The sequence below is a fragment of the Polyodon spathula genome, chromosome 48 (assembly GCF_017654505.1).
Source record: "Polyodon spathula isolate WHYD16114869_AA chromosome 48, ASM1765450v1, whole genome shotgun sequence".
NCBI lineage: Eukaryota > Metazoa > Chordata > Actinopteri > Acipenseriformes > Polyodontidae > Polyodon > Polyodon spathula.
The window spans coordinates 1,532,289-1,549,922 of NC_054581.1; the positions used below are offsets into that span (position 1 = coordinate 1,532,289).

At 46.2% G+C, this 17,634-nt stretch overlaps 2 protein-coding genes across 2 annotated transcripts in view; one reads left to right on the plus strand and one right to left on the minus strand.

Moving 5' to 3' along the window:
• LOC121306479 (DNA-directed RNA polymerase II subunit RPB1-like) overlaps window positions 1–8,063 on the minus strand; it is a 20,396-nt gene extending 12,333 nt beyond the window's left edge. The window contains exon 1 of the mRNA XM_041238200.1: window positions 7,977–8,063. Coding sequence (XP_041094134.1) covers window positions 7,977–8,063 — 87 coding nt within the window. The remainder of the gene's footprint in view (window positions 1–7,976) is intronic.
• Window positions 4,472–15,453, plus strand: LOC121306521 (zinc finger and BTB domain-containing protein 38-like). The gene is made up of 2 exons (XM_041238270.1): window positions 4,472–4,793; window positions 8,501–15,453. The coding sequence occupies exon 2, from the start codon at window positions 8,517–8,519 to the stop codon at window positions 13,902–13,904; it is 5,388 nt and encodes a 1,795-aa protein (XP_041094204.1). The 5' UTR covers window positions 4,472–4,793; window positions 8,501–8,516; the 3' UTR covers window positions 13,905–15,453.
• The last annotated feature ends 2,181 nt before the right edge of the window (window positions 15,454–17,634 follow it).

The following is a 17,634-nucleotide window of genomic DNA, read 5'->3' on the forward strand; positions in this document are numbered from 1 at the left end:
CCTATGCTTTACCAGACCTCTCTGTGCTTGACCATGCTTTTCCTAAGTTGTGGTCGTGAACTTATACACAGAAAACAGAACTTTTGAGATGTTTATTTTTTTTAGAACAGGTCATGTGTATAAATAAGATGTTTTGGGTCACTGTGAGCCGTGGCGTTTATCTGTGTAGATCTGTGTGCAGGAATAAAACAAACTTCTTTTATTTGTTATTTTATTATTATATTTGTATTATTATCTCTGGAAACGGCTGCACCTGTCTGGAGATAGTTATAAACTAACTATATCTACAAGGCAAAGCCTCATTTTCTCTGTCAGTATTGCAACAGCATCTCGCTGGTAAAGACACTCCAGAATGAGGAGCTCCCAGGCTGGCAGTCAAAGAAGCTTTATCACAGCTCCTGGACTGAAAGAGCAGAAAAGAGTCTAACCTTTGCAAATAAAAACAGTTAATCAATTTAAGGCTGTTTAAATTAGTTTGAAGTTGCATCTGGTCAATATGACCCAAAACATGACAGATGTACCTAAATTCTGAACAGAACAGGAGGGTTAAAAATGGTTAAATCATTAAATAAGACACCCTCTCTAGCATTTCGCATCATTTTACAGACTATAGAGGGTTGATTTCCATGATTAAAGTGTCGGATTTGAATAATTTCGGGTCAATCTATCATTGGCTGGCCCAATTCAATAGTGGACACTCACATTACTGAGTCCTGTATAAAATTCCACTGCGGTAAAAGCACAGCACTCTGAAACCATGCAAAAGCATAAATAAGCAATGCAAAGCTCATTAAAAAAAAACCAGACATTCCAAACCATGGTAAGCTGAGATAAATGCATGCTACAACCTGTGCACATTTACCAGGGTAAACTTCTATAAAAGGGGTTTATAAGTTTAGACATGAGAGTTTGTGGGTCCTGCACGTTTTGGTGTAACTTGAACGTTTAACATCACGATGCTGCTGTATTTAGCGTGTGTGGATAGGGTAGAAGTCTCACCCAAGTCTGTAGCTTTACTGTTAGAAATGGTTCACGCAGCTACAAGGGAGGTACAAAATTTGTTTCACAATTTATTTTGCTCCTTCACTGAGGGAAGTTCTGAACCCCAGGCCTGGGTGCAGCAGCAGCAGGGCTAGTGTGAGTTTCTAACCCTGCTCAAACTCCTGGCTCCTGATCATTGCAATATTAATAACAATAACAGACTTCATTGGGAATTCTAAAACACAGCACAGGGTGCAGCCCTGGAGTGGTTTCCTAGCATTAAAATAACATTACAGCGGTTTGATTTTCCTTTCACAAAAAATGCTGCAAACTGTATTTAAGTCTACAGATAAATGCAGCCTTCGCTTGGCGGTCCAGTGGTTAGAGAAAGGGGCTTGATATCAAGAGGTTCAAATCCCAGCTCAGCCACTCTCCCTGTGTGTGTGTGACCCTGAGTGAGTCACTCCTCTTCAGACGTAAAACAAACAAGGTCCTATTGTAAGTGACTCAGCAGCAGCGGTCGTTGATGCATAGTTCACCCCCCTAGTGTCTAAGTCGCTTTGCTAAATGACTAAGTAATAAGTAATAAGAAGAAGAAGAATGCTTTATGAGGTACTAAATCTCTGCACACCTTAATAGAGCTCAGTAGAGCTACTAATTACTGCTAATTAGTACATATTTACAGCCCAACTATTAAAGTTGGTCTTAAAAACTGTGTACTAACGAGTAAACTTCATCATCATCATCTATAACTATTAAACACCCAATCGTGCTGGATATGACATTGAAAAAGACTGCTAGTGGAAACATTTGTCATTAACTAGTAAACTATTAACTAGTCAGTTTACAGCCCAATCAATCGAGCGTGCTTCATCCATTTTTCTGTTTGTTTTTTATCTCTTTTTTTTTTTTTCGATTTAACAATCTGGGAGGCCGGTAGCTGCAGACGACCCCCTCCTTCCAAAACTGAACAAAGTTGTTCCAAAAAAAGCAAGAGAGAGAGAGAGAGAGAGAGAGAGAGAGAGAGAGAGAGAGAGAGAGAGAGAGAGAGAGAGAGAGAGAGAGAGAGAGAGAGAAAACACGGTCAGGTGGAAACACAGAATCCAAATGCGGTTTCCATGGAAACGTGTTAGCTGTCTCCGGTTTAGAGACAGAGAGAGAGACTGCAGTGTACTGGGAGAGAAAGACAACAACACGCATACAAAAAAGTCAAGACTGAAAAGGCTCGAGAAAATTCCAGTCCCTCCCCTTCCCCCCCCCAGCTCTCTAACGGCGCAGCTCTCTCTCTCTCTCTCTCTCTCTCTCTCTCTCTCTCTCTCTCAGTAAACTGGTTTTTGATTTGAGCTGGGGGAGGTGAGGGCTATGCAAGGGGAGTTTCACTGGACAGCCCGATTCTTTAGCCCGTGTCTATATCTCATGCCTGCTTTAACGGTACAGGGTGTCGTCTCATTCAGGGTGTTCAGTTTTTCAAACCTCAGAGCTTTCATCCACAGTCAACGCATCCATGCGGAAACAGTCAGACAGAACATCTCGATTTGAAACAGCGAAACAGGAGGAAGGGAAAATAAATACTGTAAATTAGAGCTTTAAAGTGTTAGCAATAAAGGTGCTGTTTACAAAATGGAATAAAGCATAGCTAGTCTCCTCCTTCTCTCTAACCACTAGAGCCACACTGCTTCCCTCCCTCCCAGTCCCTCCTCAGCTCTAACCACTAGAGCCACACTGCTTCCCTCCCTCCCAGTCCCTCCTCAGCTCTAACCACTAGAGTCACACTGCTTCCCTCCCTCCCAGTCCCTCCTCAGCTCCACTAGAGCCACGCTGCTTCCCTCCCTCCCAGTCCCTCCTCAGCTCCACTAGAGCCTCCCTCCCTGCTTCCCTCCCTCTCAGTCTCTCACACTGCTCACCCTCCCTCCGAGTCGGAGCTGATCCCTCGGATTCAACCTGAGGTAGGGTAGAGTCCCTCCGAGCTCGCACTAATAGTCCCTCTCGGTCCACTAGAGGGAGTCCCTCCTCCCTGCTCTTGCCAACTGCTTCCCATGCACCTCGCCAGTCGAGGTCCCTCATCAGTTTGTCCGAACTAGAAGCCACACTGCTTCCCTCCCTCCCAGTCCCTCCTCAGCTCCACTAGAGCCACACTGCTTCCCTCCCTCCCAGTCCCTCCTCAGCTCCACTAGAGCCACACTGCTTCCCTCCCTCCCAGTCCCTCCTCAGCTCCACTAGAGCCACACTGCCTCCCTCCCTCCCAGTCCCTCCTCAGCTCCACTAGAGCCACACTGCTTCCCTCCCTCCCAGTCCCTCCTCAGCTCCACTAGAGCCACACTGCTTCCCTCCCTCCCAGTCCCTCCTCAGCTCCACTAGAGCCACACTGCCTCCCTCCCTCCCAGTCCCTCCTCAGCTCCACTAGAGCCACACTGCCTCCCTCCCTCCCAGTCCCTCCTCAGCTCCACTAGAGCCACACTGCTTCCCTCCCTCCCAGTCCCTCCTCAGCTCCACTAGAGCCACACTGCCTCCCTCCCTCCCAGTCCCTCCTCAGCTCCACTAGAGCCACACTGCCTCCCTCCCTCCCAGTCCCTCCTCAGCTCCACTAGAGCCACACTGCCTCCCTCCCTCCCAGTCCCTCCTCAGCTCCACTAGAGCCACACTGCTTCCCTCCCTCCCAGTCCCTCCTCAGCTCCACTAGAGTCACACTGCTTCCCTCCCTCCCAGTCCCTCCTCAGCTCTAACCACTAGAGCCACACTGCCTCCCTCCCTCCCAGTCCCTCCTCAGCTCCGCTAGAGCCACACTGCCTCCCTCCCTCCCAGTCCCTCCTCAGCTCCACTAGAGCCACACTGCTTCCCTCCCTCCCAGTCCCTCCTCAGCTCCACTAGAGCCACACTGCTCCCTCCCTCCCAGTCCCTCCTCAGCTCCACTAGAGCCACACTGCCTCCCTCTCTCCCAGTCCCTGTTCATGCAGCAGGAATATTAGAAGCGATAAATGACGTTGTCAAACTCTGCCACAGTTTTAGGAAGCTGGAGCTATATTACACTTAACAAACAAAACATTAAAAAAACTGCTACACTCGAAAACACAAAATAAAAAACCAAAACACAATGACAAACGTTTGGGCTAAAACGTCTTGTCCAACGTGGGAGTGTGTTCAGTTAAAATCAGTTAAAGTGATTACAGTACCCCTCGAGGAAAGCAAAGACTAGCTCGTGCAGTCCTTCCTCCTTCCTAGCTCTCTCATTTCGGTAACAGCAGTGCCCTTCCTCCCTCCCTCTCCCTCACTGTTTATTTCTCTCCCACACTCCAGATGACAGGCATTCTCCTCTCCCTTCACTAACTCCGCTTTAGGATGTGACTCATCTTTCCATTCTATCCCTGCTTCCCCGCTTGCTCCTAGATTAAAAGACTGCATTCTTCTTTCATCTCTCTCTCTCTCTCTCTCTCTAATTTGAGGAGCACTCCACCCCTCCTCTCCTCTCTCTGTCTAATTTAGGGAATGGTGCATCCCTCTCACTCTCTCTCTCTCTCTCTCTCTCTCTGTTAAGCTGAGCTGGCATCGTTCCTGTTTGTTTTCAGCCATTTTGGGCTGCAGACACTGAAACAAACTGTTAAATGGCTGCCTCTCTCCTTCTCTGAGACCGGAGATCTCGCTCCCCCTGCAACCCTTCCGCCGAGCAGAGAAAAAAACAACTCTTTTATTATTTTTTTTCTTCAGTCAGTCAGACTCTCTGTCAGCCAGACGACCCGTTAGATCTCACAGTACTGTGTGTTCCTCTGTTAGGATAACGACAGGAGTAACTGAGATGCTGCCTCAGCTGAAGGAAGGTACGTAGTCTTGCTGTTTACCCTCTTTGCTGCTACAGAGAAGTGAGAGAGACAGGGTTCAGTCGAGGGCCTGCCCTGACTCGACTAAACAAACACACATTTTTTTAAACAGGGATCTTCTTAAATGGTCACGTTATGCAGGATTGTATTTAAAAAAATATATATATATCTTTTTTTTTTAATTTTAACATGATAGTTATTACATGCTCTATCCTGCCCGATTTTATCTTTTCTCATGTTCTGAGTTTAAAATATCTTGTTAGGCATTGCCAAAAAGAAAAAAAGTACTTTGCCAGTAACTTCCCATACATAAGACGGTCACTAATAATTCAAGGATTTATGCAAGGCAAACATATATTGAGAAACAGGAGCTGCAAAAGGTATTCTGTGAAGTTTGTCCTGGACAAAATAAAAAAAATAAATAAAAACAGATTAGTTTCATGAAATATAAACCTCTATTCTTCAGGGCAGTTTTTACAATAGCTTTATGACCAAGGTCCTTTATCTGTTACTGTGGCAAGAGATACAATTTGGGTCTGTGCAATCTGAGGGCTGTTACATCACCAGGCTCTGCTCTGAACACACACAGCCAGACGTGTGTGGTTTTTTTTTTTTACCAATTTAAAACTCAGAATGCTGCCAAGGTTTTTCCCCCAAGCTTTAACTCTCTCTGTTTGTCTCTTAGAGGGAGAACAAAAAGGAAAAAAAATCCATCTGTTTTGCGATGTTTGAAAAGAAGTGAAAAAAAAAAACCCAACAATTTCGAACACTTTGATTTTATTGATCCGTTGCTGGTTTTGTTTCAGTGATGATGACCAGATGGAAAGCTGACATCTGCAGCTCTGGCTGAAATGTTTTGCATCACCCTCTATGGAATGAACACGTTTTGCTTCGTAAGGTCGAATGAGATCAGCTGGAATACGGTTGTGTTAACGCACTGAATTACACAGCGCTTTGTAGTTTACTTAACGAAAACAACAATTACAAAAAAATTGGACATTTCAAAATCTAACATGAAATACTGTTGTAATACAACTATTACAGCTTCCGATAATAATAATAATAACAATAATAATAATAATAATAATAATTTGTGTTTAGGGATGAGTACAAGTAAAAATCCTGATCGAGTACTCGAAAAAAATTAAAATATGAATACATTACGTCACAGTGGCAAAGCAATTGCGGAATGCGCTGTCTGAGAGAGTCCAACACTCCCGCTGGCTAGCCCACTGGCAGCAGCACCGGGAAGAGACATAGAGAGAGCTGGCGCAATACCGGCACGAATACAAATGGAAAATCAATAACCCGCTAGTTACACGCCTGTCGATGAGCTAGTATTCTGGGACTTGAGTATGTTTTTACAGTACAAACTATCTACCGCCTGGGACTGGAAAATTGTGCTGGATTATACAGTTTACAGAGATGCTGTCATACCTGCAGAAGATAATTACAGCAGGCTCGGCGGTCCAGTGGTTAGAGAAAGGGGTTTGATACCAGGAGGTTCAAATCCTGGCTCTGCCACTGACTCCCTGTGTGTGTGACCCTGAGTGAGTCACTGAACCTCCTTGTGCTCCGTCCTTCGGATGAAAACAAACGAGGTCCTATTGGAAGAGACTCTGCAGCAGCAGCAGTTGTTGATGATGCAGAGTTCACCCCCCCCCAGTCTCTGTAAGTCGCTTTGGATAAACGCATCTGCTAAATGACTCATTCATAATAATAATAATAATAATAATATTAAAAACCACAATGCTACCGTACATACAGTAGAAGTACAGTCCAGTGTTACTCACCTCTTCCACAAATTTCTCCCTGTCTTCTGCAGATGAAACTTTGCATCTGCAGGCTGTTCTTATTTGTTTTGGCATTGACGGGTGTTTTGTTGTGTTCATGTACTGGTGGTAGAATTGTTATTATTTTTAAATCTGAGATCAGCAATTTTATCATCAATCTCATTCTACACAGGTCTCGTACCACAGACTGTAAAACTATCGTTCACCATGTATTATTATTATTATTATTATTATTATTATTATTATTATTATTATTATACGCGGAAATAGTCTAGGAAAAACAAAACAGAGCTCCCAAGAAACACATCATGGAAAACTGGCCAAGTTGAATACAAAACGACGTCACAAGAGAGAGTGGAGATCTATTCAACAGTCTTTGTTTTTCAGGAGAAGTGAAGGGGAGTGGGGTGGTGGTGTAATGAATCTTTCCAGCAGTGAGTGTGTGATTGAGTCTGTAAGTGTGTGCGTGTGTGTGTGCGTGCGTGCGTTTGTGTTTCCACACAAGACTGATCCTCTTCTACAATAACAATCTTGACCTAGTTTTCTCTTGTTAGGGGCTTCGGAGCGAGGCGCTGGAATTTTACAGAGTCCTGCTTACTGCGTTCGGCAGAAAAGGGCAATCAGATTAGGGAGGCAAGGAGGCAGGCAGTGGAATAAGAAATGAGGCTTTTTATTTGCTGTGGAAAGTATCCATCTGATGCATTCCTCTCTCACTTGGCAGCAAAACCACTGCACCGCACAGTACAGCACAATACGACAGAGAAAGCCGTGCAAACAGTTAAGCTGTAATATCCTTAGTTTTAGACAACCTCCCTAAAATAATGCGACTAATTCTACAGGGTGATGCAAAACTTAAGCTGTTCCCCTTTTTCATCTCATGAATTTGTACTTTAATTGCAGTAGTTCCACTACCATAGGTTTTGGAAAGCCCTGATTGCTATTCCTGATATCTTCTTGCTGTTTCAGACTCACTCCCATGATAGGGAGGACAATGGATTTGGTTATCACTTCTGTTCAGAGTGTTAAAACAGATCTAATTACGATCGCTCTAGAAATCTCTGTGCTTCCATCCATCCCACTAATTAATAACCCGCCAATTAACTTCACTGAAGAAAAAAAAACAACATTGTGAAAAACGAGGTCCACAAAAAGGATTTACAGTTTAGTAAAATCTGAGTTATAGACATAGAATCGTGTGCCAGCTGGATACAAGTCAAAAATGATTATTATTATTATTATTTTTCAATGACGAGTCATCTCAAGCTGGTAGCTCTTGGTGGTCTGTATGAAACAAGAGTCCACATGATAAGAAAAGCCCTCTCACTGGCTTGCAAAGGTTTGCAAAGGAGTCTCTACGAGGACTGAATGGGTATGGTCACTAGCCACTGACCCTCCAAGGCACGGCACTCTGGCTGACTGAGGCACACTGACCTGGGGCATAAGCAGGGTTGTGGAGACTCACACTGGCTCTGCGCATGCTTCATCTCCAAGTGCAGGGGTAGCTACAGCTGTAGCTTGTCCCAGCCCTGTTTTAAATAGATTAACTGAATCAATTAAACCTCCATCCAGACGATAAGTCAATATTTAACCTGGGAGTGAAGAACGGCCCTTCACGACACTGACTGGCCACCCTTGTGCCAGATCAATACAACCACCTTAATAACTTTATTATGAATAATTACTCTGAATTAGGAGGCTATGGTGGTCCAGTGGCTAAGAAAATGGCTTGTGACCAGGAGGTTCCCAGGTTCTAATCCCCACTCAGCGTGTGACTAGGATGAGACGCAAAACCGTGGTCATGTTGCAGCAGCAGTTGTTGATGATGCATAGTTCACCCTCCTAGTTTCTGTAAATCACTTAAAAAAAGTCTGACAATAATTATTTCTGTTTTTTTTTTTTTTAATATATCGGCAGGTTTCAGGGCAACATCATGGTGTCCGTGGCAGAGGCCTTGGACTCTGGCCACCCCAGCGCCCTCCTCTCGCGCCTGAACAACCAGCGCACATGTGGCGGACTGTTCTGTGACATCACACTCATCGCGGGGGAATCCAAGTTCAGGGCTCACCAGAACATCCTGTCTGCCTGCAGCCTGTACTTCAAACAGCTGCTCTCCTCCTCTCCTCCTCTTCACGCCCCCCTCCAGAGCGAGCGAGTCCTTGAGTTGCCGGAGCTGAAGGCGGATATTTTTGCGGATGTCTTGGATTACATATACACCTCCAGGGTCTACCTCCGCAGTTTCAAGCGTACCAAGGAGCTTGCCAAAGCCGGGAAGAGGCTGGGGATCCCGTTCCTGGAGAACATAGTGAAGGAACAACAGAGAGGCAAACCCATCAAGACAGGCATCAAAGCAGCCAGCGTGACGACCACAACAGCTCAGCCCTCGGACCTCCCCTGCAACTTTGCGCCAAGGTTTCTCGGGGGAAACGAGCAGCAAGTGTCTTCCTACAACGGGCCGGAGGACTCCGCGAACTCGGGGTGGAGGATGGCGGCCTCAGCATCAGAGCAGACGCAGCAGCAACTCAACCCCAGGGCCGTGCTTCAATCTCTGTCTCCCGTGGACCTGACGGCCTCAGCCAGAAAGGACTCAGAGTCGCACCAGCCTTCCTCTCCCATTCCTCAGTTCCAAAGTGTTTCACATTTACTTCCCCCCCAGGGCACTGTACCGACTTTTTCCGCCACTAGCCTTCAGCCCTTGCCTCCAGAGACAACCAACACCACTCCCAGGACAGCGAGAGACACGGGACTCAGCCCCGCAGCCGAGAGCTACGCTGAAAACTTCGACTCCGAACGGTCTACCACGGAAACGGCCAAGATACTGTTCACTCTGAGCACGGCCGCATTCAAAGGAATGGGTAACAACAGCGAAACGGCCGTCCGAAAAGCTGCCGATGACCCCGCGCCCGAAGACGGATTCGGTGGTGCAAATTCAACAGCAGAAGGGCTGCTGCCGCCGCCGCCGCCGCTACCTGAGCATCTCGGCCCAGCCCGTCCTTCCGCGAAGGGGTTCCTCTGCAGGGTGTGTAAGCGCTCCTTCAGCTCCCCCTCTTCCCTGAGCACTCACCTGAAACTGCACAGGGCCGACCGGGCGCTCTCCTGCAGGCACTGCGGCAGAGCGTTCATCCACAACAAGAGGCTGCAGTCCCACGAGGCCGTCTGCAGAGAGGCGCCACAGAAGGGACCGCCGGCTCCACTGGCGGCGGTCAGACCCAAGAAGCTCCTCCAAAGCTGCGAGCTGGAGGGAGAAGGGGAGGAGGAAACTGGGGAAGAGAAGGGGGAAGAGGAGGAGGATGAGGAGGAGGAGGAGGAGGAGGAGGAAGAGGAGGGGAATCCTGAGTCAGAACCTTCAGAAAAGTCTTCCACCAAAAAGAAAGGACGCGGTATTCCGGTACGCCACCGGAACTTCCAGAGGATGGACCTGCTTGCGGAGGAAGACCACTTCGTGAAAGTGGTGGACGGCCACATTATCTACTTCTGCACGGTCTGCGAGCGCTCCTACATGACCCTGTCAAGCCTCAAGCGACACTCCAACGTACACTCCTGGCGCAGGAAGTACCCGTGTCGTTACTGCGAGAAGGTGTTCGCCCTGGCGGAGTACCGGACCAAGCACGAGGTGTGGCATACCGGGGAGAGGCGCTACCAGTGCATCTTCTGCTGGGAGGCCTTCGTCACTTACTACAACCTCAAGACGCACCAGAAGTCTTTCCACGGCATCAACCCTGGCCTGATCAGCAGCGAGAAGACGGCCAACGGTGGGTACAAGCAGAAACTAAATGCCCTCAAACTCTACCGCTTGTTGCCCATGAGATCCCAGAAAAGGGCTTACAAAACATACAGCCAGGCCCTTTCTGAAAGCATCCTAATGCCTTCCCTGACAGCGCCTTTGGACAATGGCCTTCCTGAGTCTCCGGGTTCTGAGGGGTTATGCTCTCTGGGTCTTCACCCGGGGGGTGCTGGGGATTATATATTTCCGGCATCGTTGGACCCTGCTACTTTGGAACAAGGGGAAATACCCACCGGTCCACATAACCTGTCTAGTCCTGCTATGCATGGGATAAGGGAGGGCGAGATGGACGAGGAAGCAGCAAAAAGCCTGCCGGAAAGCAGAACAGGTTTTCCAAGCGCAGACGGTTCTGTCTCCACGGTTATTGCGTACGGTCACCCCAAGCCCTCTGTGATCGTGCACGGCACAGCTGTCTCCTCCGTTATCGTGCACAGCAACCAGGTTGCATCGACGTCCGTGAACAGCAGCAGCAGCAGCAGCAGCAGCAGCAGCTATCCGAGTCGTCGCCCCTCATCCGAACCCTCAAAAGTCCCCCCACCCATCAAGAAACAGGTCCTGAAGGAATACATCCAGTCCCAGAAAAGAGCTTCCAGTGAGGAAACAGAAGAAGAAGAAGGGAGGAGAAGCGTAGGGGAAGACAAAAAATCACCGAAACCTTGCAGGAGCTCTGCCAACAGCAACAGCGTCACCTACGTGGCCAAGCCAGCGTACGTGGGAGCGTCTTCAGAGACCAGAGGCGGTGCCCCCTTGTGCCAGATCACTGTGCGCATCGGGGAGGAAGCCATCGTGAAGAGGAGCATCTCTGAAACGGACCTGATGAGGGACAAGGGTTCCCCTGCCAACAAGACCAAAAGAATGGACCCTCTCCACAAGGAGACGAACCAGCACCAGTACCAGCAGCAACACCAACACCACAACAAGGAGACGGACCAGCATCAACATCAACACCTACACCACAACAAGGATGCCAAGAAGAAGAAGAAGTGTAAAGTGAACAAACTGAGGGAATACAATTTCCGCAGGGAGGTGAGGGAGGAGGAGAGCGACCAGGACGCTGAGGACAACCTATGGCGGCCTTACTACACCTACAAGCCCAAGAAGAAGACCCTGCACGTTCAGAAAGTAAAAAAATCCAGCTGGAGGCGGAAACTCCGATACAAGCGCTCACTGCGGCTGATGAAGAGGGCGGAGAAGCTCTTGGGCCGAAGCTTAGACGAGGGCGGCGACTGCAAGCCAAGCGCCGGTCTTCAGGATGAGCGAGGAGTGGCCAAGGAGGAGGAGGAGGAGGAGGAGCAGGAGAATTTCAGCTGCCACATTTGTGAAGAAACCTTCCTGGATTTCCACTCTCTGGAGAAACACGAGAGGAACCATCGGACGGGCAAGGCCTTCGAATGTACCACCTGCGGCAGGCAATTTTCCACTGTGAAAAAACTAGATAAGCATGAGCTGACCCACCTGATGGAGTTCGTATGCTTGCGGTGTCAGGAGTCCTTCAGGAACAGGGCGCTCATGGAGGCGCATCAGAAGATGCACCACGCTAAAAGTGAGAACTGTTTCCCCCAAGAGCGGGAGTTCGTGACCGAATCCAAAGAAACGGGCTACCCAGAGAAAAGTAACCTGCCCCGGGTAGGGAGAAGGCCGTCTGTCCGGCACACCTGCACCTCCTGTTCCAAAGTCTGCAAGACTGTAGCAGCACTGGGGAGGCACATGAAAAGGCACGAGGCAGAGAGAGAAGGTTCAGCAGAGCCTGGACCAGAACTGTATTCCGCAGCGGAAGCAGAATCAGAAGCAGCAGACTTAGATCACGATTTAGAAGCAAACAGAGATCAGGTTAAATCTATCCCTGTTATTAATTACACCACATCAGCAGCAGATGAGACAAGCGACGGCCTGGCCGACGTGAGCAGATACTCACCTCAATATGACAACCCGGGCAAAACTCAGATTGAGTCTGACCAGGCAATGCTGGCACAGCTGTCTGAAGTATCTTCCAATAATGAACAAGAAGTCCTTGAAAATCCTGGCTCAAGTCCAAGGGGAAGCAAGATTGTTCCCCCGTCTGGGAGCCCGGAAGCTGCACCTCCAGCCAGGGCTGAGGTTCCCAGCAGTTCGGTCCAGACTGTTCTGGTTCTGAACGGCAGAGACTGTTTGGACTCTTGTCAGCAGCAGGAGGCTGTGACGCCTTACAGGGCCATAAGAAGCCCGGTGGGGCAGCCTCAGGGGCCACTGCTGATGACCACAGAACACCGCGAGCCAGGACCACGTTCTCAGAGTTATAAACATCAAGATGAGTGTACGGGCAGTGCTACACCAAGACCCAACGCAACTGCCGAGGGAACAGCGAGATCAGATGAAGGAAGCAATGCTCAGAACAATTACGAACAGGACACTGGCCCATACAGTTATCAAAGCACTCCGCTGATGTCACACGCAGGAAAGGAGGACGATGATGGTCCCCAGAACCTGGTGATGTCACAAGCGGGACCCAGCCCTCCTCCTCCTCCTCCTCCTCCTCTGGAGGCTTCCGAACGGTGCGAAATGGAATCGCGCGGGCAGGGAGAGCCTCCTGTGCGGGCGATGTTGCCGCACGCAGGAATTGAGGCCCCTCTGTCTGCACAGGAACTAATGATGTCCCACCTAGCTAGAGACACTCTTCCTGCACCAGATCTGCTGAGAACGCACATGGGAAGGGCTGCGGCTCCACAAGAACTGATGACGTCACGTAACGGGAGATCGGAGGGGCTGATGATGATGAGGGTGCCTCAGAAAGGGGAAACGCTCCCGGCAACGGAATTCACTACGACTCAAACCACTGCAGGCACTGCTAACACTGCCTCTGCTGCTGCTGCTGCACATGGACGTCTCATGCCACAGACCACCACTTCCAACAAGTGCCCCTACAAAAGGATCAAATCGCCAAACCTGGGTACAAACACTCTGGCGCAAGAACTGCTGAAGCCTCACTTGGGGCCTAACGCGACCATCCAGGACGTGGCGAGGATGGCGCACGAAGGCCTGATTCCGCAGAACCTGATGATGCCCCGCGGAACCGGAGAGAGCATGCGCGCCAAGAACCCACTCGCTCCCCGCCAGTCTGAAGAGCTCGAAGACTCTGCTCCGCAGGATCTCCGCATGGTGACGACTTTCCCGGTTCAGGAGTTCCCTCTGCCTCTCCTGGCACCCGCCAGCTGCCGATCCAGCAAAAAACACCAGGAAAGCCCCCGGCTCTCCTACCCGCCCACTGCCATGCAGTTTGGCGACCTGGGCAAGATGTCTAGCGGTGATCTCGCAAAGCTGCCTTTTTACCCGGACCCCTACCAACTGCTCTACGGGCCCCAGCTCCTGGCGTACCCTTACAACCTGGCGGCTCTGCCCATGGCTTTGAACATGGTGGTCCCCAATGAAAAAGGGCAGCCTCTTCCACTCCTGCCAACCCTCTTCAGCTATGTGAACCCCTGTACGGGGCTTGTGCAGGAGCCCCACCTGTTAGCTAAATCGAGTAGGAGGGCCGACCACCGCGACGCCGCGAATCAGTAGGTGACGAAGAGGACGAGACGGCATAACTGCGTGCATCCCTCTTCCTGCCACTGCTGATCCTTGCGAGACGGCGATCTGGAGTCCTGTCGGTCGACCCAGAGGGTGTTGCGGTCTCTACTCATTCGCACCTGCAGCCTCTCTCCGTTTACCTCTCTGCCCTTATTTGTAGTAGTCTGTACAACGTTTCTGCTGATATAAACCTTCCTTTCAAGGCACCTTACATTTAACTGGGGTTGTGTGTGCTTTTAGTTCAACTTGCTTCTCATAGTGATTGCAAAAAGGATTTCATGGCTGTTTAGTCGTCCCCCCCCCGTCCCCGTCCCCGTCCCCCCCGAGTGAAAGTGAAAAAATTATGTGTCCTATATCTCTATACTGGGACAGGTTCATCTTCTGTAGGCAAAAGAAAAGGGGTATAGCAGCATCAAAATCCTACCTAAAGTCTCTCTAAGTAGCTTCACTCCATTCAACTATCTGCGTTTCACCAAGGAAATTGATTGTGGCCAAATACATGGTCCCAATAAAACAAGGGTAACATGAAGCTGTCAGATGTCTTTGTTGTAATGGATTGCTACTGAAAAATGGAGCGTAGCCTAAATTTAGTGAAGTGAAACCAATCAATAAAGCACAGCTGCTCTTCCGCAAGCCTGCTGACAAAAGGTATCAATAGATAAATGATAAATTAGTTTAATAAAGACAGAATCCAAACAGATTTATCCGATATTCGATTTTCACTGGATACCTTATTTATTATATTGCACATGTTTGCTTTTTAAGCAAAAAAAAAAAAAAAAAAAATGGTTTACAGAAATGAATGCTGTTGGAAAGTTTGCAGACTGCACTAGTTCTAGACAGAATGTGCCTATTAGGGTTGGTTCATGAGAACCATCAAGTTCTAAAAACCGAGGAGCAAAAAAAAAAAAAAAAAAATAAATGCATTCCGTAAAAAATTAATCTCCAATAATGAGAATAAAATAATTATATTTTCACTCTACAGGAGGCATCGTTAGCACAGAAAAATGAGATGTAGTTTGTACAGCAAAGAGATTTTTGTTTAATTATTATTATTATTTTTTTTGTTACAATGCAATTTGTACTGTTCCCAAACCACAAAGGCAGCCACAGTACAAGTGGTATCTGTTCTACCAAATTAAATTAGTTATAAATGTTTATCTTACGCTTGCCAACCAAAAAAAAAAAAAAAAAAGCAGTGTTGTAGTCCAACTTCGTCAACCAAAAAATAAATAAATTCACACCGCAAAAAACATTCCCAGTTGCAAAGCTGCAAAAAGCAGATGCCACAGATATTTCATGTTTATGGAAAACAGATATTCCCGTCTCAAACTGTGTGCTTTGAAAGGAGTGCTGACCAAGGTTTTGAAAATCCCTTTTCTCATTAGCACTGGCAATCGTACTGTCCCTGGTCATCCCTTTCGAAGAGCTGTTGGTTCTTTGCATGCATTTTCCATTTATCTGAGATCTCAAGGACAAAGCTATAGACTCGACGTGGCTGCTGCTACTCCCGCGTACCTAATCACGTCCTGTGCTGTAGGTCAAACTCACTCAGACGGCGACCTACAGCCAGACGCCAGGATGCAGCAGTTTATCGATAGCTTTGTATTTGAAATATTGGTAATACTTTAGTTTAGGGATCCTTTACAAGTGAGTACAAACACACACACACACACACACACACACACACACACACACACACACACACACACACAAAAACCACTGGAAAAACTTTCTAACAACTAACACACAAGCAATGCAATCCCACATAACTGGTGAGACAGACATAAAAAGTCAGACCTGAAAAGTATATCTGTTATAACAGATTATAAATAATAGTGACCAAAAAAAAAAAAACAATGGCAAAAGTTATAATAATAGCCTTATTATTTCTAATCGTATTCTGTCAGTGTTAATAGCATAATTAATAACACGTTTTCAGATGGTTCAAAATCACTAATAACAGATACTTAAACTAAACTGAAATATTTACATATCCTGATTGAAAAAACTAAGTGAAGGATCAACTCTCAACACAGTAAAAGGGAGACCTGCGATCATAAAAAAAGTCAATTTTAAACCCCTAGTTACTCTTATAGAGGTGTACCAGACAGAAAGCACCATTTTGTAGTTTTGTAACTTAACGTTTTTTGTTGTTTTTTTTTTTTTCAAATTATTTAGACTGAACATTTTTGCAGCGAAGTAAAACAGTTTGAAACCTGTCCGGATATTGTTTCATCCTGACTATAGACTGATCTTAGTTTGAATGCACTGGATTCTGAGATTGTGTACTGTGGAGAAGAACCCCCTCCTGGCTATTCAAACCAACTTACACCTTACCAAAAAAAAAAAAACGAGGCAATTAGATGTGTTTTATTTTTTATATCCTTTCTGTGGAGTTTAAAACTAGTTAACGTGGTTTGTGTACAGCTCTGGCCAAAAGTTTACCATTAACTACAATTTTTGGGTTGAGAATATATATATATATATATATATATATATTTACTACCTAACATCATTTAGATATTTTATTTAACACCATGTAATCAAAGAAACTACAAAATTCGGAGGCTGTGTGGTCCAGCAGTTAAAGAAACAGGCTTGTAAGCAGCAGGTCCCCCGGTTCAAATCCCAGCTCAGCCACTGACTCACTGTGTGTGACCCTGAACAAGTCACTGAACCTCCTTGGGCTGCGTCTTTGGAAGGCATGATAGCAGTAAAGAAGTGTTTTTGAAATGTCGCGTTTTTTCACTGCTGCCAGTTGGTCGTGATGCATATGTGGAAAACTACAAAGCGGTGTGCAATTCAGTATGTCAACGTAACATTATTCAGCAGCTTTCGTTCCACTTTATTATGACAAATTTGTTCATTCTGTAGTGGGAGGGCAAAACTTTTGGCCAGAGCTGTAGATTTCCTGGTATTAACCAGGATCAAAAAAACGATTAAAAAAAAAAGACACATATTTCTGCACAGAAGCACTACTAGGGTTTGAAGGGCAGCCAGTCTCATAACGGCAACTAAAACAAGTTTAATTTAAATCCTATTTCATACGATTTGTTTTTGTTTGAAACCTATCAGTTTATCTTTGTGTTTACTCCAGGGGAGGGGGCTGTTTTGAATCCAGGAAGGAATTTGTGTTTTAACCAGTCTAAAAATAAACAACAACAACAATTTGTTGTTCTCCTGTCGAGGAGTTTTAAATATCTTTAAAAGTTTTTTTTTTTTTTTTTTTTTTTTTTTAATTTAATTTCTTTTGGCACTTGACCTTTCAAAATCCAGGTCCCAAAAAAAGTTGATTTCAACGGGTTTTTCATTTTTTCTGGTATGTGTCATACTATACTTACTAATACTTTGTAAAAATATAGATTTAAACACTGTTGTTTATGAATGATTATGAAATTTTTTATATATAAATTACTTTGCAATTGATTGTAATATATATAGGTTATAATATATTAGATCGACAATATTTAAATATGAGGGGAATTTAAGAAATATTTAAAGACTGTTATTAATATACAAATATTTATAATATATAGGAATATATATATATAATACGTATATATATATATATATATATATATATATATATATATATATATATATATATATATATATATATATTATATACATCTATATATATATATATATTATTGTGTGTGTGTGTGTGTGTGTGTGTGTGTTACAGTAAATGTCACTATCTGGTAAATCTTATGTTTTA

What these genes read in the sequence shown, in the direction of transcription:
- LOC121306521 (XM_041238270.1), top strand. Translation starts at nt 8,517, where the DNA reads ATGGTGTCCGTGGCAGAGGCCTTGGACTCTGGCCACCCCAGCGCCCTC.